This window comes from Pagrus pagrus (genome assembly GCF_965226575.1).
Source record: "Pagrus pagrus genome assembly, chromosome: 20".
Classification (NCBI taxonomy): Eukaryota; Metazoa; Chordata; class Actinopteri; order Spariformes; family Sparidae; genus Pagrus; species Pagrus pagrus.
This window is the reverse complement of record NC_140207.1, coordinates 8,237,628-8,260,248: the sequence shown is the minus strand read 5'-3', so window position 1 is coordinate 8,260,248 and position 22,621 is coordinate 8,237,628. Positions and strand designations below refer to the sequence as shown.

Genomic DNA, 22,621 nt, shown 5'->3' with positions numbered 1-22,621 from the left:
GAGCAGGGCACTACTGAAGCGGCTGCTTAGCTGCTCTGATGTCATGGGAGTGGATGGAGTTTCACCTTTCCCCCCACCCCCTGACCGACTTCAGGGACCAGACACTGACCTCATTGATTGAGAGCTCTTGGTCTTTTTATTTGAGGCAGGAGTGTCTAAGTTTCAGCTGCAGCTGGCCTTGAGATAGGCCCCCGAACCTGATCTTAGGCAAACATAAGCTTATGTACAGCATGATTAGCCAAGAGGAGTAAAATACACAGTAAATAAGCCAAGGCTAATCTGAGAAGAACTTCTTGAGTGGATGAAAGGTGCATTAGATCATGACAAGAGCTTAAAGCTAAAATGTGCAATGCTAAGATCCCAAACTGGCTTTAAGGGGGACTCCTGTGGTCTTTTTCCCTATTGAGTGTTTTCGACTTCGTTTACCAAGGCACATTAAGGGTGTATGCTGTGGTTTTATCTAATGGCATGTCATTGCCTGCCCCTTTTCCATCTCTAATTAAATTAATGAACACTGGGAGACATGTTAGGGAGCGGCACAGAAAAACAAAGAGCTGATTTACTCTCCTCGAGTGCTGCCTCTTTCACCAAGACAAAGGCAACAATCTCTCCACTCCCTGGGCTGGGCTGGAGAGCTGTCTGCCAAAGAGGCTGACAAGTGTGTATATGCACTCCTTCTCCATTTACAACATCCCTCCCTTACTATCTTTTTCCATTTTATACTCTCCATACAGCACATGAAATAATCATCAATGCACTATCCCTTTCTCAGCTATGTCCCACTTCCAGAAAGTGCCTTGCATCCCAGTCTCACTTTCTTTTAACTGCCATCACCACCCAACGTCTAGAGTGACTGAGCACTAAGTGCACATTAACGCCGCAGTGACTTTACGCTAGTGCAGATGTGAGGGAGGATCAAAAAGTTGGGCGACAGATGCTCGGAGCTAATCGCGCAGCTCCAGACTGAGCCAAGGCCACACGACACCCCAAAGCACTAAAAACAAGGTCAGGCGGGTCAAACTGCTCTAACGGTGTCATATACACAGTGAATCTCCGTTTACCCTGCTGCCTGGCAGAATTAACAGGTACCCAGTCCATCACCGACCCAACAGAGTTATGCAAGTCTGATCAGAGTCTGATTTCATGCTTCCATTTGTTTTAACTTTGTTTCTCATACATAACCAATAGTTTTATAGGTTTGCTGTTGAAGCAAACATGCTAGGTCCTGCTTTTTGAGAGCCTTTTTGAGTTTAAAGGATGTCTAATCCAGTTTCGAGATCACGAAAACAGATCATGGTGGTACCTGTTTGGAGACGTCTTCCTGTCATAATATGTCAGTTTGATTACAGGGCTGCAACTAACAATTATTTTCACAATGAATCGATCAATTGTTCAGTCTTTAAAATGTCAAAATATTGTGATAAATGCTCAACACATTTTCCAAAGTGATGCCTTCAAACTGTCCAAAACCCAAAGACTCTTCATTTATGATAAAGAAAAGCAGCAAATCCTAATATTTAAAGAAGCTGGAACCAGAATGATTAATCTATATCCTTTCGATCAACAAATCCTTTTAAAGCTCTATTTGAGAAGTGACAATAGTTTATCAGCATTGTTGTCAACACATTTGACACTTTCAACACTTAAAAAAGGTGTATAACAAAGCTGTTCAGTGACTATTTAGAAAGGCATGAAGGCGAAGGAGAATTACCCCGGATGTTAAAGGGAAAAGTTAAGCAGTTGCCAAATGGAAATTAGGACAAGATTGTCACAGATGATATGATGCAATGAATCACTGCTCCCCATCAAATAGCTTATGAAATTTGTAATGAGTAACTAGTTGTATAGATGTTTTGTAGAAGCATGTCCGACTCTGAAAATAACTTGGGTACCAGACATAAAGCAAAACCAACTCTGTATGCACGAGCTTTGAGGTTGTCAACATGGGCGACCAGACCACATGGATTGAAGACAGGTGGTCAGATCTGGTGGCCGGTGGTGACTGCAGGGTTTTCCCAGCTAACTGTGCCTGCTTCTTCTCTGGGGCTACTACTTCTCTCTTGCAGTATTACACAGTGAGGTGCTGACAGAGGAGAATATTTGTATCTTTTGCTTTGAAATGAACATAATTTAAAGGTAGCAGTACCTGTGGCAACTTCATAATAAGAGCTTTTGAATGCTTCAACAGCAGAGTAAAGCAGCAGAAAGTACTTTACACTACCTCAACAGCAGTTGACCTTATTACTGCTCCCTCACAGCACAAATGAACAGCAACTAATTATTTCATAATCAATAAAACTCAGTTTCTCCTTAAGTGGGATCCGAGAACCCCCAGGGGTCCTTGAGGGGGTGCCCGGGACTAAATCTTAACTAATGAGGGTTCGAGGTCTAATTTGTGTCAGTGATGACCTTTAAAAAAGTTTGAGAACCACTTGCTTTAGTCGCCAAAATGTCAGAAAATTGTGGAGAAAAAAAAATCATAATTTCCCAGAGCCCAGCCCGAGCACTTCATATCGCTTGTTTAGTTCGATCAAGAGATATAAATAAGCAATTTCTCACATTGACGAAGCTAGACCTCAAGCATCATTGGCAATTTGCTTTAATAAAATGACTTAAGGCGGACACAGACAACTTTTATAATTCCCCCTTCAAGCATTTCCCTGGGGTATTACTGTTGGCAACAGCGTAAGCAACATTGATAACACTAAAGGTCTAACTACTGTCAAAAGCAAAAAAGAGAAACAGAAATTGCAAGAATCCCAATTTGACCCAGAAATCCTGATCTCAGTTGCTAAAAAAAAAAGGCAGATTTAATAGATCGTATCAATAAGTAGGCAGGTTTATTACTTATGAGGGATAAGCTAGATCATCATGTTGTTTTGTAGACGACTTGAAACAAGCAATTAACACCATAAACTCATTAGGAAACTGTTTACCGACAGCAAGTGAGAAGTAGGGTCATTTTCTAATAATCTTAAATACAATGCGACTAATTTTTTAAACCAGTGGAGTCGCCCCCTGCTGGCCATTAGAAAGAATGTAGGTTAAAAGCGCTTTAGCATTGGCTTCACCTTTCAGAACTGGAAGCTCCGTCTGTTTTATATACAGTCAATGTAATGAACTCTGTGCGGTGATAATAGGACAAGACAGTTTTGTTGGAAGTGATCCCATCTGTGTCATGCAAATATACAGCACAGGCAACTACTAAATACCAAGCTGATAGAGTGGGCCCATCTTATCTACTGCTCCAGCAGCAGCTGTGGGCCAGTGACAGGTCAACAAGTGTTACTATCAGTAATCCACTCATGTTCTCAAGAGTGCCAACACTGGTCACAACTGTTTCCCCATCAGCCAAAGAGCAATAACCCAAATCTGGCACCGTTATCTTCAGTAAATAAAAAGCGTCGGGTGGGATTTTCTACTTAGATTTTCCAAAGAAATGGCAATAAAATGTAAAGGCGACTTAAATAGCGCTGTGAAACCACAAACCGCAACAACTGCATATCAGCTGTATAATAGAGATGCAGGGTGCAACTTTGCGAGTTACTATGAAACAACAGTGACAGGAGTTCACCACATCCTGCAGTCTACAGCTGCTGCCACAACACACCTTGTCTCCAAGTAAAAAACACACACACAGACACACACAAATACAGTGGAGATCCAGTTAAAGAGCACACCCAGTGGCTTATTTGGTAATGCATGATACTGGGATACAATGCATAAGAAGAAAAGGACTGGAATGGTGTTAGCGTGGATTCCAGTGAATGGCTCACGCTGACATCAGACAGTCTTTGTAAAAATGAAGTCACAACAACTGGATACTGTATATCTAATCAAGCCAACGAGAACAATTATGGATCCCTTTCTCTTCGCAGCAGGAGCAAACAGCGTACCACTGCTCGACAGGATTGCTGAGGCACTGAGACAGCAACAGCATGAGCTCACAGAGGCAGACAGAGTAACCTAATCCCTGTGACAGCCTGCTAAAATCACAGCCTCTGCTGCCTTCTGGAATGTGCTCTGTATGCTCACTGCTCAGTCAGCCCCTCTGGCACTGCTGCACTTCCTCCAACTCGCACCAAAACTCGCCTTTTGGCCACGGGGGGGCTGGTCCACTTCATCAGCGGACAGCGCGGGACTGGTCGATGAATTTATGCTTTTTTTTCACGTCGCACCACGGCAACTGAAGCCCATGAGACTGCATCTCATCCCAGCTGTCCTAGATTCTCTCAAAACAAAACAGCAGCACAGCAGCAAAGGGTCATGGGAGACTTGGCAGGCCAGCTGTGAGACAGGAAGTGTGGACACAAGGGTGACCGGATGATGGGAAAGTGATGCAATCTGACAGAGAGCAGGCTTGACCTCTGAGTTAAGATGAGTCCTGATAACTTATCTTCACTTTGCATTGATGCATGTAATGTACTTCAATTAAGAGCTGAGATCATGTTCTGTTGCAGGGAGTAAATATGATGTTCCCCCATTAAGAAAACCATATTGTTCCAGTAAGCAGAGTTTTGGGCTAAGCATATAGACTCCTGACTGTGTGAAAGCAGTTGGTTATCCACCCCTCGAGATCACCCTCAACAGTTGAGAATGGCCTAAAATAGACCGGAGCTCATGTCCTTTGAGAATTGCCAGAGACTTACTCTCATAGCAACAACTAACACCAAAGGTTTCAAGCTGTCTTTGAGGCCAATTTCACATCAAAAGGCTCACTCTGTGCTCAAAACAAATCTGTGAGAAGCGTACACAAACGCCACCGTTTGAAATATGTTGCATAGCAATTTGGCCACAAAATGCTAAATCTGACCCGGCCACTGTGACTTATTGTACAGAGAAATGATTTTTCAAAAGACAAGAGCGGTATTTGTGAGAATCAAATCCAAATGATATGATGTGTGACCAAAAAGCTCTTTCATTGCTCCAGAGCAGGGGTGCCATAACCTTCTCCCTTGGAGGGCCTAAACTAAAACTTAATGGCAGGGTCTGGGCTGAAAGCAAACACCTATTTTACAGGGCATTTACGATGCAAAGTGGTACTAGGATCCCAACTGACGTCTAAGTGTCACTCTGCCTGCTGTTCTCGGATTGTGACAATGAAAAATTAATAAGGGATCCTACATATTTAAAGAGCATTTTTCTTACAAAAATAAAACAGCATAAACAGCCATTTAGCGTTAGCGATAAATGCTGCTAACTAGTTACCATTAGCTAGTTGGCTCAGGTAGCAATGGAGCTAGTGGTCCAGACTGTGAGCTTGGAGCACCAAGGAAGTGAAGGTGCTTACACTGCAAGCACGGGGGCTTTGGACCACAACAGGCCAGGGCTAGCTGGTTAGCATGCTAACTTCAATAGATATTCTTCAACATGATATCTCACATTCTTTTTGTTAATTTTTGAATGTTTTTATCAAAATTCTTACATATTGCACCTTCAAATTTAAATATTTTTTCTCTAGAACATCTGGTCGGCCGATTTGAACCTCATGGCGGGCCAACTTTGGCCCACGGGCCCAGCTTTGGCAGTACTGATCTGGAACTGTAATAACCTATTTCTTATTCAAATCTATGGTTTCAGTCTTTTATCAAACATAAAAACCGGATGCTCGTTACTGAATTTCAGAATCATTACAAAGATTAGGCAAATAAACAAGCCTTACTCAATTTTCACTTCCCCATTTTCACTCCACTATTCATTACGGATGCATACTATACACTTTGCATACGTGAGGATTGTTGTGATGATACCGTCTAGCCCAAAGAGATGGCATTGGTGAACTGACTTGCATTTTTTGTGGCTGTATAAAAACAGGATGAGATGCCACACAGCGTGAAGCTGCTGATAAAAATCACATTTTGGTTAAATGTCTTTGTCTGTGAATGTATAATGCTGTCATCCAAAAGTAATTTATTTGCAATGGTGAGACTAGCTCGAGATCTAAAAAGTTATGACACAAACATGAGACAAACGTTGTGGCTTCACAGTGTCTTACATGGGTGCATACTGCAAAAAAGAAAGTAAAAAGGAAACCAAGATTTTCGCAATCAAGTAGTCATTCGTGATCTGTATCTGCCCTGAAAAGCCTGATCAAGGCATCCTTATCATACATTGCAACAACCAAAGAAAACCTACAGACTAAATTTAGAAATAAGACCACCGCATTAGTCTTTGAAGACACTCACACATGATCTGATAAGTACCTTCTAGTATCTACACTAATTCAGTTTAATGAAGTCTACAACTGGCCTTAGAAACACTTACATCCTCTCTGTTTGCAAAAACTCACCAGAACATAATACCTCTCTGCAAGAAAGGATCCATTTCCTCAGACTCCACCTACATCAGCAGAGCCTACACATCCGCATCCACGCCCTGCCGGTGGCTGTAGTTGCCAGTTGTTGTTCTGGGTGGCCCATTTGCTTACAGGTCCAATGATAGCCACATCCAAGCAAACTGGGATCAAGGCAAGAACAAAATAAACCTCCAGGTTACCTCACCAACTCCGAGAGCTCTGGGGGATTTCCCAAATGACTAATCCAAGTTTACAAAGCAGAAGGATTCCTAACATCAAGCACTACCGTACAATAAATCTGTTTGTGGTTTGGTTTTGTGTGGTGTCGGGCTACTTTAAAACTACCAGTAGCATTAAGGAGTCAGTAAAAGAGATGATAACATAAAATCTAAACTGGGCCACGCAATGAGCTGTAGCTGTAGACCTAGTTGCAAGTGTAGCCTTCTGGAAAAAAAGCTATTGTTGCAGTCAAAATAGCAGATCATTTGTAAACCACAAGATAATAATCCCAGACAGCCTGTGTCAGAGAGGTGAAATGGATACGCTGGCTTCCTTTTAGTCTTCGTACATCCTGGCAAATATGAGCCCTAGGGTGCTGTCACAATAGGACTAAACAAGCCACTTGGGACACATGTCTGGGAGGGCCACGTGTTGGAACTTGTGTATGAGCATGTTGAGAGCAGGACGCATTCCAGATTGCATGGCGATGCCACAAAAATCTGGGGTCTGCACAAATCAACAAGATCAGCAAGATGTTGGATAGGAGCGGGACGAGCAAGACAACACGTTTCCACAGAAACCGTCGTCTACATGCTTTTCTAACACTGGGAGGACCATGCCTGATGAAACTGGGTGTTCTTTTAGAATATTGTTTGACATCATTTTATTTAAAGCCATCTTTGGTACCGTCAGAAAATGTTGTCCATGTCAAACAAGACTCTGAAAGTCAGCAATGCATGATATTAAAATGCTGTAATCACACAAAAAAAGACTAACAAAGACTCCTTACACAAATCCATCTTTAGTCTGACACTGTCTCCACTTGAACCCCCCTCCTCCACAGAAAGTGGTTAAATTTTCCCTAGTCAATCACTCACGACCAACGTATCCGCCTGAATATAACGTCATTTTAAGTTGGTCTTATGCATTGCCATGCCAATATGCCGGTTTTTCGAAAAGCAGCATCCATCTTGACAATAGTGGTCACCATTGTTGTTATGTCTCCTTGGTTCTGGCTCACAGCTTGCTTGACAGCAGCATTAGTCCTCCCCACGGGGCTAACTGGATCGTCTGCTTTTCAGACGAGAAACCACTGTTTGATGTCACGATGCCAGACGATTCAGTCAACTCAGTGAAGTGGATCGAGTCAAGGTTATGTAATTACAATTACCTGATTAGCTGCCTGAACAATCAGCAGTCTGGCTCTCAGATGATCGGTCGAATTTCTGACATGTCCAAAGTTTCAGTCCTCGGTTATGCAGTTTGAGTAGTTCAAAGATCCGATTTCCCACAAACTGTCAAAAGATCTTCTATAAAATGTATTGAGCTTCTTTTTAAGTAATTTAATTACCAAATGTTTTACATGTCGTGCAACAGATCATGTTATCTGTAGAGCCTGACCAACATATCTGTTGGCCGGTATTACGGTAGATACTGGGCTATAACCAACATATTTTTTTGTCGTATATGTCGCCCAATATGTGCCACTGTGAAGACTTTGTTGACAGATTATAATACAAGACAAAGATGCTTCGGGTAATTTATAATTATTACATTCCCAGTGAAGTTTACTTTTTCAGTCCATTCATGTCATTATACACACAGGGAAGTTTGAATATATCTCCTGTGTTTGATAATCACATCTGAGGGATTGTCAGCCAATAATTAATATCAGAATTTTCCAATATTAGTATCAGCCCCAAAATTCGAGTATTGGTCAGGCTCTAATTATCTACATCTTCCAGCCATCTGCAGCTCCATTTTTTCCATCTTACGTTCTGTTCAAAGCAGAACTGCACAAAAAAAAGACTGCTCTCTCTTTTTGACTCATCATCTCTCATCATCGTTGAGCACATGGTCATCTTGTATGAATAAGCTTGATTGGAAGAGTCGCTGGACAAACAAACCCAGTCTTGGCCGGCGAATTTATCAGTACAGTGTGAGCATAAAACTCGCAGTTTCTGGCCGTGCAGAGACTTTGGTCAGTGAAGCATAATGTTACATTAAACAGCACAAATTTTCTACTAAAAATATGGTTCATAACATGTCTTGGGATAGGATATTGACTTATAATAGAGCTATATGAAGAACCATTTGAAGGCTTGACTGGTTCTTCATATGGTCACTGATTTAAAAGTCCTCAAAGGTGCTAAAATGTCTTAAACACTGTGGTAGAGTGAAGCGGATCTGTCAGCTACTCCTACTGTGAACAAATTCACAAAATATCAAGAAATAGGGGCAGCCTAAAAATAGCTTCAGTGTATCACAGTGAACCTGCAGCTGCGCCTCAAAAGTCTACTTTAAACAAGAAGGAAATTTACACTTCTTAAAACACATTCTGACACACAGTGCTTTTTTAGTCGCGAATACACAACTGTTGTCATCACAATAACAGCTGGAGCTGAGAGTATACACATCCTCATTTTTCACACCATCAAAAGCCACTGAAAGAAAAGCCTGAACCATAATGAACTAATAGAGAAAAGCAGCACTGAAACTGCACACTTCTTTTCTCCTACATGAGGAAGTCAAATCATTTACTCCCAATGAGAAATGATAGCAAATATCTTGACCGCACGTAATTTTACAGAAGTGAAATGTCATCAAACCAAACACCTTCGACAGTGCAGTGCTTGATGACTTTGATTTACACGCACTGCCAGCTAAACATATTATAAGCTGTTTGTTAACCGTTTTCAGTAAAGTATATATTAAAAAAGTTACTGTGTCATTCTTACCCTTATTGCTCCTGGCACCCTGACAAATGACTAAATTCCCTTTTTTTCCAGCAGGTGACTTTGGTTACCATACAGTAAGTACCTTTGCTACTGACTGTTCACACATTCGAGCACACAAGGGCAGTCAAATGAAAACATGACAGACAGAAAGAGACGAAATCATGAGAAAAAGAGGAAATGGAAGAGAGTGTATGCAATAACTGAGATTAGGGAGATAACGGAGAGACCAAAAAAAAAATCCCCTGTTTCTCAATTTCAAGAGAACTCGGAAGCCGCTCACTAGACAAGATTTCTGGGCTTGTCGTTTTAGCAGGGAAATTTTAAGCCATATTAGATTTTTGGCTAAAATGATAATGCACAGTTGCTTTTTTCCCCCCAGGCTGTGGGGACAGATTTGGTTGCTTGAGGCCACTTAGGAAGAAGCGAGGGCAACTCATCCCTGCGCATCCATGAGATAATACTGTCAAATCATTCAAATAAGAGCCCTGTTAGAGGGTATCTGAGTCAACAGGAACTATAAATAGGACACAGATGAAGTTTACCAGGCCACATCACTGCATTATCAACATGCACACATGCATAGTGAAAGCTTTAGTTCAGGGGGGTGAACGTGAGCTCACGACATGGCAGCTGATAGGTGCAAATGTGCTCCATAGGTCCCCTAATTGCCATTTTAACAAGGTTTACAAATTGGCCCCAACGCCCAAGAGAAATATAATATCAGCCTTCTAGCAGGTCACGCCGGTAAGCAGGTCTCCGCCATCGTTCTCCCAGCAAACAGTGACTATCCTCCCTCTGACTCCCACTGAGAACAGAGCTGCAGCAGACCAAATGTCTCTCTCCCCCTTCTCACCTCCCTGAAACCTTAATGAGAGACTGCGAAGAGGTCTGTCAGTGTGACAATAATTACAGAAACTATACTATTCAGCAGCTGCACAAAGATCCCCCCTTTGGCGTTTGGAAAGACACACATGTTGCTACTACCCCCTTAAATGATTCAGCCCTAAACGACCGACCACATATCTCCAAATTAATATCTGAGATAAAAGACTCGGGCCGTGTTAATCGGCTGATTGTTCCACAGCTCTGTTGACCAAGTTTTGTAACAGGCCACACAAATATAAGCCAGTAGAGCTTGCCAACAATTATACAGCCTTATCGGCCATTGTGCTACCGAAGCATGACATTTAGTCTGGCTTTGGCTGTGTAAGGTAGGAACAATGTTGAGAGATAAACAGGAGGGGGCAATTATCTCAAATCTTGCCCAAAAACAGAAATTGTTTCACTTACACAGTATTTGCCTACCTATTACTGGTCTCCCTAGGTGGGTGTAAGCTCACAGACATTTTCCTACTAGTGAGTTTCGCTCTTTGAATCCGAGAGGAACCGACTAGTCCATTGACAATTAAATATTTTGCAACAAATGTGGTTGTAAGCTAAACACCCACAAATCGTTTTCTGGTGACAGCCTCTCTCCAATCAGTTTTCTTGTGTATTATTTATGATTGTATTATCTATGGGTTTGGGACAAAACAAGATATATGAAGGCATCCCATTGGACTCCTAACTGAATGATGAAAATGAAAAAGGTCCCTAAATCCAATGCATCAACAAAAGGCCATAAATAGTATGCAAACAAGATGTGATAAACTGACTGCGACAACAGCCAACTGGCTGCTTAAAGGGGCAATACGCAGTTTTGGAGATGACAGTCAAACTCAGAATATTAATATTTACAAAATGAATGAGGTAATAATACAAACTCGAAAAAAAGGAAAACCCGACACAACATTTCCTCAATAAACAGTCATGATCAAGGTATCCATTTCATCATTATTAAAGCCTGATTACACTGCCATTAACGTGAGGAATAAAGGGGGCCGTTTAAAGTGTTACTGCAGCATTTGCATGGCTGTGATTGACACCAGAAGAAATACCAACCTGGGGGATCAATCTGAGGCGTTAACACAATGATTAAAGGGGCATTACGTAGGCAGAATTTTAATATCTACAATGTGAATGAGGTAATAAAACAAATCCGAAATATCTAATGTTTCCACGGCTGAATAAACAAGCTGTTCTCAGAGGAAAATAAGGTCCCCAGAACACTGTTTGAAGCAAGAAAGGTGGCAGGGTCCGCCACATATAAACAAAATAAAACAGAATGAAATTGTGTTGTCCTTTGAGGTCGGTTTGTTGATTCAGTCATGAAAACGAAGAGAGTTTGTTTAGACAGATCTTTAAAACGTATTCTGCTAAACTACATATTGCACCTTTAACACAAGTACAGGGAATCAGAAGTTGAAGTCAGGGAATGCCTCCATCGTGACCGTGACCAAGCTGGGTTCAATGACTACACAACAACATAAACTTGAGCATTAATTAACATTAAACACGAGTCATACAGGCAGAAGCGAGCACAACGAGAAGACACTGTGACTGCAGTAAATTAGAAGATGCAATTTGCTTTGTAAACCCGTTTACAGTGGCTGCCGTGAAGGCGTCTTCTCCATTTTTTTTTTTTTTTCCTCCTCAATCTCAGAAATAAAAAGCGTTAACGTGGTGCAGCGTCGCCACATTCACAGGTTTGTGCAGCAGTTTTATCTCAGCCTTTATCTTATAAACTTAAGCTTGACAGCGTGTCACGCTATCTAACTTGGCTAACGTTAACCGAGGAAAATCCCCACACACACAGAGAAAAAAAAAAAAATTCTTCCAGTGGGCACAATTACATACTGGTTGCAGCCAAACTAGCCATTAGCCAGCTTGGTAACAGTGTTGGCCATGTTGGCAAGGCGACAGACTGGGTTTTTTGTCTGGGTTAACAGTTAGCCGTTAGCCGACGTGACTTATAACGTTACTCGGCGAATTCAGGGATAGCAGGGGAGCTAGCCTGTAGCTCTCGTGAGAGACGTTGGTGCGGTAGCCCTGGATCAGATAGCCTCGCCGTCAGTGGCGGCTCAGATTCATACCCTGCTCAGTCATACCACGTCTTACCCGATTGCTGATGGCCACCTCTTCGTGTCTCCTTTCGGGATAATTCAGCGTCTTCAGGAGTCACGCAGACTGGAGGTGGATGCACACGAATGATATCCAGAGTCCTGGCTAGCAGACAGTTAATTTTCCACTCCAACAAGCTAGCCTAGCTGATGAGACGCTGTGCCCCGTTGGAATAGCATTTCTGTATCAAAGCATGTCATTGCTCAGCAGCGCGGCTAGGCTAGCTAGCAGCAGCTTCACAAGCTGTTCAGACTGCGACTCCCGCCCACTCGCACCCGATTGGCCGCGGAGGAGACGACTCGCTGCCGATTGGACGGCGGCGCTGTCGGTCAATCAGACTGCAGCTGCTGATGTTTTGCGTTCCCACAAGCATCCATCATGTTTTTCTGCTTTGTGAGGCCAAAGAGTCAACCTAATCACTACTGGAGGAAGAAACAGACGAAGATATTTTATTATTATATAGTTACGTTCATCCTTTTTATTTAACTTATTTAATTCGGCTTAGAATCAGATGTCTAAAAGAAAAGTTGTGCTCAATGCATTTAAAGCACTGAGTGGGGTTTAAGGCTTCACTGTGTAGTGTTGGGGAAGAAACTTTAATCAGAAAATGGGAAGAACTTAAATGACTAACTTTTTGTTAAACTAAATAAACAAACTCGCTTCATTTCCGTCACTGAATAAACAAACTGACCTTAGAGGACAACACGATTTCATACTGTACTTTGTTTATGTTTGGCAGACCCCGCCACCTTTCTAGCTTCAAACAGTGTTCTGGGGGCTTTATTTCCCTCTGAGAACAGCTTGTTTATTCAGCTATGTAAAAAAATAAATATTTCTGAGTTTGTATTCTTACCTCATTAATATTGTAAATATTACTATTCTGAGTTGGATTTCTTCTCCAAAACTACATAGTGCCCCATTTAAGTGTCGTGCTGTAATTCATAATTAGCACTTTTTACAACTTTTTTTTAATTGACAACTTTTGAATTATGAAAGTGTTGACAATTCGCTCACATAAAAAAAATAACCTCTATTCTTAAATTATGGATGGCAATATATTGTCTTTACTTAGAAGTATGGCCTCATATGACAAATAGATAGCTATATAGATTAGTTGGAATTGTTGTTTTCGAGCCTTTCAGGAAAAATGCTCAGTCATCTGTACTGTGAAACACACAGACAGACACTGACACACATACATACAATAACTCATCATTAAATTCCATTCAGGCCCCTCCTGGGAAATGATGGTGCTTCTAATAAACATGTCTGTGGTGAAGAGGGTTGCAGAGTAATTTGGAAGGTTGTGCAGCTCGCTGCAGGATGCAATCTGTTTCCTGCTCAAACAGATGGGCCTCCTCTACATGTATTCTGCTGTGTGCACCCAAAACCCCATCTCAAAACAAGACTGTAATACAAGACATACACATGGAGACTGAACCGGCTTTATCTCAGTTTATTCACCTTTTTAGTTTGAAAAATAAACTTTAACCACCGATCATCGTGTTTTAAAAGAAAACGTTACCGTTTTTCGATATCAAAGACATTTCACATCATCATGTGCTTATGATGGTGGTTGTTTAACTTTCGGTTGTAAATGAATGGAGCTTGTAGTTTACTCATCATTTGATTTATCACTGATAGTAGATCGTCATCACACAGAATGATTTCCACAACACCTCTGTTATGTGTGTGTTCACAACCACAGGACTGATTATAGCTGGCTTCAAAAGGAATAAGTTAAACATATGACAGAGTGTCATAAATTTAAACCCTTTATGGAGCGATACTGTGTGTACAAACAGTCATAAATTAATCCAATGACTTTTCTTCTGCTTCTGCTTACTAAATGAAAAGAGCTTGGATGGAGTGCGTTATGTAATGTCTTTAAAGTGATGCAATAACAGCCCTTAGCTGGATATTGTTAACCAGTGGATGTAGCACAAATTATCTCCAGAATTCACTGTAGTAAAGTATTACTTCAATAATGAAGTGGATTGTGAATGCCACCTGCTGGGCTGTTAGTGGAACATCCATGTTGTGCCAGATTTGCACCGCAGCGTGCAACATGTCCTCTTTCATCTGCTCTGCATCATCATTCGTTCATTGCATCACTTTTGTTTCGCCCCGGGGGAATCACACAAAACCGACTGCTTCAGTTTCGGGGGGTTTATTTGACACAGAGAAAGGAAGCATCGCTGGTGGTGAGCCACTGAAACGTCCACTACAGAAAAAAAGCAGATGGTCTCATGTTGTTAAAGCCAGGGGACTTTAATTCAATACAGTGCACCTGCCTCTGGGCATTAGTTTGATACGCGTCTGAAAGTAAACAGAAGCAGCCTCCAGGGACGTAATCGGTAGTGTTAAATATAGAGCAGCGACGGGGCCAGAACATACATGAGAGGTAGTAAAAAAAGGTGCAGTATGTGCACAAGATATGTGCTGGATGGTTCTCCGTGTGATCCCCAATATTATTTTTGTAAATTAGGATTACATTTTAATAATCCTATGACTGGCTGGCTCCTCTATAGACTCTCTTGGCAAGCAAGAGATTAAGGCTGAGAAAAGCAATACCAGTTTTTTTATGAAGTGTGGGTGGTATCTATTTTTATTCTTTCATTCCTTATATGTTGTACGAACGATTCCTGGGCTGACGTTCACACAGTGTGACAAGTGTGGCAGTGTGACAACGGAGAGATTCACCGCACCTTGTTGATGTAACCACGATAAAAGGTGCTATAATTCAAAGGTGCGTAGTTTAGGGGAAGACAGGGAAAGATTTTTTATTCATGCCCAAACAAACTCTCTTCATTTTGATGGTTGAAAAAACAAACTGACCGTAAAGGACAACACAATGTCATACTGTTTTACTTTGTTTATATGTGGCGGACCCTGCCACCTTTCTAGTTAACAGCTTGTTTATTCAGTTATAGAAAAAAATAATTTGTCTGAGTTTGTATTATTACCTCATTAATATTGTAAACATTAAAATTCTGAGTTCTCCAAAACTACATAGTGCCCCTTTAAGATAATTTTACTTGAGGGCTCCTCTATAACGGCATCTTTTAAAAAAATATCTATACCGTCTTGGAGAGCAACAGATTAGGGCTAAGTAAAGCAATACCAGTTATTTTATGAAGCGTGGGTGGTATTTATTTTTATTCTTTCATTCCTTGAATGTTGTATGAATGATTCCTGGACTGACATTTACACAGTGTGACAACAGAGAGATTCACCGCACCTTGTTGATGTTACCACGATATAAGGTGCAAATCATTTAACTGATCATCTTACACTGCCACTCACAAGACCAGATTCAAAAAGAGCAAAATCAATCACAAAAGTTAAAGGAGCACTATGTAAGAATTGGCCACATGTTGAGTTAATACTCCAAACCAATAGGGGGCAGCATATTGCCAGAGTAACTGCTGCTAACTGTAGCTGGTTGGTACAGCTGTTTGCTGACTCTGAGAGCTCAAAACACGGGGGAGTGTTGGTGTTGCTCACTATCGGACTATCATCGCTTCAGGTACAAAGTGTGCTAGCTTGTTAGCATGCTAACTTAAGTAGACTTCTCTGCAACACAATACATATACATACACTCTGATATATGGTTAAAACTGTTATTTCTTCACATTCTGTTAATAGTTATAGTTTTTGATTGTTTTAAACTAAAATTCTTACATAGTGCACCTTTAAATTGACTCTTTTTCTTTTTTTTTGCTGACACTGTGGACACAATTTGACATTAAAGCAGTACTATCAGGGGACATGGTCACCATATTACATTTGTCTTTTATTTCACACACAAATATTAAGACATTAGTTACACAACTGGCACCCTTCCAACAACACAACAATACAAAATCATCAGATGAAGATCCAGACATTCTTTTAAAATTGCACAACCAAGCAACATTGTAAACAAATAGACCGACATATCAAAACTCATTTGATGGGCGAGTCCAGGATCTCTTGATAATCCTGCCGGATGGCCCTGCTCACCCTGTACAGCTTGACTCCTGTCAGGGTGAACACGCTGATCATGATGACCAGGCCTCCTATGACGTCGTAGACAGACGGGACCATCCTCAGAACAATGAGCTGGAGGAACATGGCAACCACGATCTCAAGGTGCTGCACGGTGCTAACTAAGGCCGGATGAAACTTGTTTAGAGCATAGTAGACTCCGAGGAACGCCACAGTGGAGCAGATACAGATCCCAATTAAATAGCCCCAGGTCTCCCCATCCAGAGGGATGATGGGCTCCTGCATGACAAACATGGTGGAGGCACCCCACACCGTGCCCGTCCAGCCGAAGGTAAAGAGTGCCGTCCACATGCTGACGCGCTCCTTAATGGCTCTGTAGACGATCATGGAGAGGGCAGCGGTCAAGCCGGCCATTACTGTCATTGTGTAGCCGAAGGCCTCCTTCCAAAACCCCAGCCTGGACTTCTCCTCGTCTGCTACATTTGGTACCATGACCAGGCACAGACCAAACACGCTTCCCACCACCGTGACCACATCTGTGTAGCCCAGCCTCTCGTCCAGCAACAGGAAGGCCAGTATTGCACTGAAGACTGTGGTGGAGGCTCGCCACATGATGGTGCCATTGCTGGGCGGTACTATGGCGAACGAGGTGTAAGCGCAGGTGATTGAGATGACGTTGCACACACCGTAGAAGAAGAGACGCAGCCGGTAGCCCTTGGGGCCAAAGGGGGCCTCGTGGTAGTAGAAGACCACCAGGATTGACAGCACTTGGATCACGGAGCGGATGAAGAGCAGCTCGAGGGAGGGCACTTTGGAGCGGTCGGCTGCTAAACGAGTGATCAGCGCCACACAACCGTGAGCCACCGCCGCCCCGAACAAGGCCATCCAGGTCACCCTGGAGGCCAACACATTCGCCTCGCCGAAGCTGGCCAGCTGGCCCCCGACCCCCTTGTCTTTTTGCACATTTGGCTGCTTAGGCTGCGTCTCCATGGTTCCAAAGAAAGTCCTGCCACTTTTGGTGTCTGACACCAGTCTCTTTCCCACATTGGCCTCCGCGAAGGCGCCAAAGTCCTCAAAAGAGGGCGCGTCATCGTACCCTTCGTCGCCAGGCTGGGGGAAGTGGGTGGCGTATTTCACCGTCACCGTGTCTGGGTGGATCTTAACCCGCTTTTTTGATCCGTACTGCAGCGAGGACGAAGATACATCCATGTTTCTTTATACTTCAGATCTGAAAGATGACATAAAAATCGTTGCAGTGTTATTGCGCCGAAACAATATTCAGATATTCTTCACCCTGTGCTCTGATTTTGCTCCTCTTAAAAAACAGTGTTTGCATAATTCATCACCTGCTTTCTAAACATCCAACCCTCACACCCGCAGAACACACACATGTTGACACACACACACACACAGCACACACACTAATTAGCCCTATCTCTCTTACCTTTGTACCGTGCCTAGCCTTTACTAAGTGTTGTGTTACTTCTATATATATCCCACGCGAGCTCGGGAGTATAAGCCGAGCAGCAAACACTGTGAGGCTGATGCAGTCTGATGGGGATGAAATTACATAACAGGAAACCACAGAGGGGACAATACGTGAATGTGGGCCACTTATGACATGAATGGAGTTGCACATCGTATAATAGCAAACCCTGGGGGGAAAAAACAAAAAAAACAAAAAGCTGTGTGAAAGGGTTAAATGCAGCTGAATATTTTTGGACGGTCCCTTCGGTGAGGAGAGATTTCTGATGCTTAAACAGAAGATTTGATTTGTAAGAGTGAGGTTTACCAAATTCTTAAAAATCAGGCTGTATGAAACAAAGAAAGAAATCTATAAATATCAGGACCAAATAATCCTGTCAGTGTTGAATCTTTTCCACATCATTACTTCTAACATTCATGCTGTCAGTTCCTTAAAACACAGCATGGATCAAAACCACAAGGGGGCAGATATACTCTTATTCTCTGTCTCTGCTCTCTCACAGGGGGCTGCTCCTCCTTTTTGAAATATGCACAAATATAACTTGATCCTGAATTATAAACGATGCTGGTGTGATTTAAGATGGTGAGATGACGATCTAAAGGAGAAAAATGTATTTTTTTAAGTCGGAAAAGACACCGTGAAGAAATGCTGCGAGCGCGTAAAGCCAATTAAGCGAAGGCTCCACGTCAAAACCAGCCAAAAAAACACAATTTTCAGAAATTCAACACAGAAAAGCACGAGTAAAAATAATAATCTCATCTTAAAGATAAGCATTCAGGGTGATACATGCGATATCTTTTCACGAAAATGACTAAAATCTGGGTTAACTTAGATTAAAACTGGCAAAAAGAGCGTCAATTTGAAGGGGGTGAAGAAAAATGAGAATATCAGCAAACATCTTACCTTTTGTTCTTTGAATAGTTCCTATGAATGCATAAACCCGGGTTTGTATCATAAATGAAGATCTCGTTTGATGTCTTGATCCTTACATTCGCTCATTTCCCCCATCTTCCCCTCCGAGCGATGCGCCTCCTGAAGATGCGTGCTGCCTGTTTGCGCTGCACGCTGTCGATGGACGCTGCCTCTGCTGCTGCTGCTGCTGCTGGTGAAGCTGAAGCTGCTGTTGCTGAGGGTGATGGTGGTGATGGTGATGATGAAGCTGAAGCCAGGAGTTGGTGGGGGTGGGGGGGAGAGAAGCAACTGTCGCTGTCACAGCCAGTGGTTTCTCCTCCTCCTCCTCCTCCTCCCCAAGACTGCTCCTCACCTCATATTCGTCATCTCTCAGGAGGGAAAAAGGGGATGTGCGTCGGTCATCATCAACATCATCATGTTCAGTAGATTGAAACCCAACCACTTTAAGAGGAAGGTCTGATTTCCCTGTCTGTATTAATTAGGCTTTGATGACGGAAATGGATCTTGAGTTTCTCATTGTATAATTATGGCGTGGTTCCTGCTTTAAAGGTGGGGTTTACCCCCGTGCTACGCAACTAAACAGCCTGAATAAATGGTAGCAACTACGAAAAAGCTTAGCAACTTAGATTTAGGCACAAAAAACAGTTGGTTACGGTTAATGCCTATTTTGGTCGCCAAAAACACAACTGGAATTGTCCAAAGGTCTTCTTAAAAACACTGTTGCCACAAATGTGGTTGGAGATGGCTCACCTTCCCATGAAAACGATCCATTTTTGGAAATGTCCCAAGATGTCCTCAAAAAAATCTTGTTTTGGTCTCCACAAACCTGCTGGACATGGCCCAACTTCCTGCGAGAAATATCCAGTTTTGGTCACCACAGAGACGGCTGGAAATGTCCCGAGGTCTCCCTTGAAAAACCTGGTTTTTGCACCACAAACACAGCTGGAGATGGCCTGACTTTCCGTGAACAATATCTGGCTCTGGTCTCCACAAAGACAGCTGGAAATGTCCCAGTGTCCTTAAAAATATATGGTTTTGATCACCGCAAACATAGCTGGAGATGGCCCAACTTCCCAAGAAAAATATTCAGTTTTGGTGGCCACAAAAACAGCTGGAAATTGTGAAATATACCCTTAGTTGATCACAACAAAGACAGCTGGAAATGTCCCCAGGTCTCCTTAAAAATATATGGTTTTGATCACCAAACATGGCTGGAGATGGCCCGACTTCCCGTGAAAAATCTACTCTTGGTCACCACAAACACTACTGGAAATGTCCTAAGGTGTACTTAAAAAACACCTGGTCTGTCACCACAAACACAGCTGGAGATGGCCCGACCTCCCGTGAACAATATCCCGTCCCCTCAACATCCTGTGTGAAAGTCAGGTAATAAACATGTAATGTGAAGGTGATATGGCACGTTTTGTTCAAACGTCGATATGGTACATACTTCTATCTGTGGTTTGCAGAAACGTTAACTCCTTTCATGATTTACAGGCACGTTTGCAACATCTTTATTTGGCCCACATGTGCGAATAGATTCTGGACGATTGCTTTTATTTGGTGTCGAGCTTGAAGTGATTCCCATTAATCCTCTCTGGGAGACACTCATTAGCTCAAAGAAGACTCTCCTGAGACCTGTGGTTCTCCGCTCTCACTGCTTCCTCCTAACCACCCGAGAACAACACCTTTCTGTCTGTCTGACTTTAGAAGGATCACTTTCACCATCACTTTAATACGCTCAGCGCATTGATCTGTTTGGCAAAAAGTGGGCCAAACGTATACTGAATACTGATGTGAATAAAAAAGTGGCATATGTTGATAAAAAACAGGCACTTGAAGTCACTTCAAGAAGTTGACAGCACTAAAATTAGATCGTTGCGTTTAACCTGCAGGCAGTGCAACAGGGAAGATAGATCACACAGCGACGAGCTGTCACTGCCTCTATAACACGACTGTGAAGTCATACAGAAAGCCATGGTGGGTGATCTGTGTTGTTCCGGCAATTAACTCTGTGTCAACATTTACATTACTAAGCTATTAACTTTCAGGTATTTGACCGACTTGTTGCAGTAACTGTGGTAGTAAATGACTATTTCATTATCTTATAATGGTTAGAATAATGTGGTTTTAAGGGCACCCTGGTAAAATAAATACATTTCTCATTACATACAGTAAGTGAATTCCTCATTTGACTTTAATTGAGGATGGTTGTTTAGGAATTATTGGCATAGAAGTACACGGGATAGTCATATTCATGTGTTACATTATTGTTGTTGCGTTAAATGAACAGTTAAAGATATAATATGTAAGAATTCAGCATTAAAATGTCTAAAAACAACTACTTACATTAACGCAAATGTTTACAACAATGTTCAAACTCAGAGAAATCCACAAGATTACTGAAGCTAATAGTACGTTTCATTTGGTTGCCCGTCTATGCTCCTGGGACTAAATTTAATGAAAATAAAACTTTAAAACATGACCTCATCTATGAACATTTGTGCCTGATTCACCTTAGATAGATTTATATCAGAACCGGTGGTTATTTAATGGTTTGTACAAGTGTTTATTCAGCCCACACAGCCAGATTACTGTACATTAGCTGTAAGGTAGCTAGCAACAACAAAAAGAGGGTGTGTTCATCGGTTAAATTCAGGTCAACTTTCACTGAATTCAACACTCAGCAGAGACTCCAGCTCTCTCTCTTCTTCTTCTTGTAATGTCGTTTGAGTAGTAAAAAACATTTTTCTCCAGCTCCAGTTAGCAGTCAACATTATGGCACATAAACGTCCGACAACAGATCACTGCTGCAGTCAGGTTGATAAACAGGAGTGAAGATTTTTTAAATTATTTTTTCTAATCCAATATGTTAAAAAAGTCATCTCTGAGCTCCCCTCCTGTCGGTAGCCGAAACAGCTCATAATTCGATGTGACTCTGGGTGTTTATTCCTCCAGAAAGTCAGCTTGGCACCTGACTAGCTCTGAGCAGCTGACACCTAGCAGCAGAAATTACATATTGCTTCTTTTCGGGAACCGCTATAATTTGCTTTTCATGCCAGGAGATGGATGGGAAGGAGGACATGATCTCACATCTGTCATGAGACAGTTAGCTTAGCATAATGACTGTAAAAAGGGGGAAACAGCTTGCCTGGCTCTATCTAAAGGTTAAAAACTGCTGTAAGAGCTTAAGAGTTCTAATTAACATGTAATATCTCATTAAAGGAGGCTAATCTTCATCACAAGTGCACAGACACAAGAGATTTGGCAAATGTGATTCTTGATTGCTTGTGAGCTTCTGTATACCTTCATGCAATCCTTGCCAGTTATAAGTTTGTCGTCTGAAACTAATGGGGGTGATCGCGTTTTTCCACAACAAATCACTTTCAAAATGACTAGGCGAGTGTGCATGAAGCTGTAACTCCTTGAGCATCCAGTGTCTGTGCCACAACAATAAACGGACTAAACTCTAAACTGCCTCGCAGCTCATTGAACCACAGTGAATCCGGGAGGCAACAGCGTCGTGTCTGTTCGTTTTACCATCCGGGGTGAATTATCTAGCCATAAAAAATTCATGGAGGGTTTTCCTGATTTTCTTGAGGAAAATTTCAGGCTGTTGAAGTAGAGCTGAAGGAAATGAAGTATGGGTGGTTTCTTACTGTCGCACGTAGAAGGGGGAATGAAGCTGCTCTATTAAACATCTTTGGGGAGATGGCAACACGTTAAGCTTCCTTAATCCTGACTACACTCATTTTATGTCAGGCAGCTTTAGCAGAGGCTCTTGCCAGATGCTTCCCTTAAAATAGGAGTATAGATTGTAATATATATCTAGTGTGGACAGTACTTGTCTTTTGCAATCTTTTTACACACAAGTAGACTGTATACTTGACATTGCCTGAGCTCATCAGCTGAATGTGTGGACAAGGACAGTTTAAAACAGATGTGAGCACATACTGTAATGAAGACTAATTACTGGCGATA

General features: G+C 42.1%; 2 protein-coding genes across 2 annotated transcripts in view; both read right to left on the bottom strand.

Annotated features, from left to right (window-relative positions):
- Positions 1–12,510, bottom strand: part of nck1b (NCK adaptor protein 1b) — a 33,035-nt gene extending 20,525 nt beyond the window's left edge. The window contains exon 1 of the mRNA XM_084339868.1: positions 12,250–12,510. The gene's annotated coding sequence lies outside the window, so the exon portion shown is untranslated. The remainder of the gene's footprint in view (positions 1–12,249) is intronic.
- Positions 12,511–16,027: 3,517 nt separating this feature from the next.
- slc35g2b (solute carrier family 35 member G2b) lies at positions 16,028–19,076 on the bottom strand. Its single transcript, XM_084341024.1, has 2 exons — positions 18,632–19,076; positions 16,028–17,470 (listed from the first exon to the last, which is right to left on the bottom strand). The coding sequence occupies exon 2, from the start codon at positions 17,449–17,451 to the stop codon at positions 16,201–16,203; it is 1,251 nt and encodes a 416-aa protein (XP_084197150.1). The 5' UTR covers positions 17,452–17,470; positions 18,632–19,076; the 3' UTR covers positions 16,028–16,200.
- Between the last annotated feature and the right edge of the window lie 3,545 nt (positions 19,077–22,621).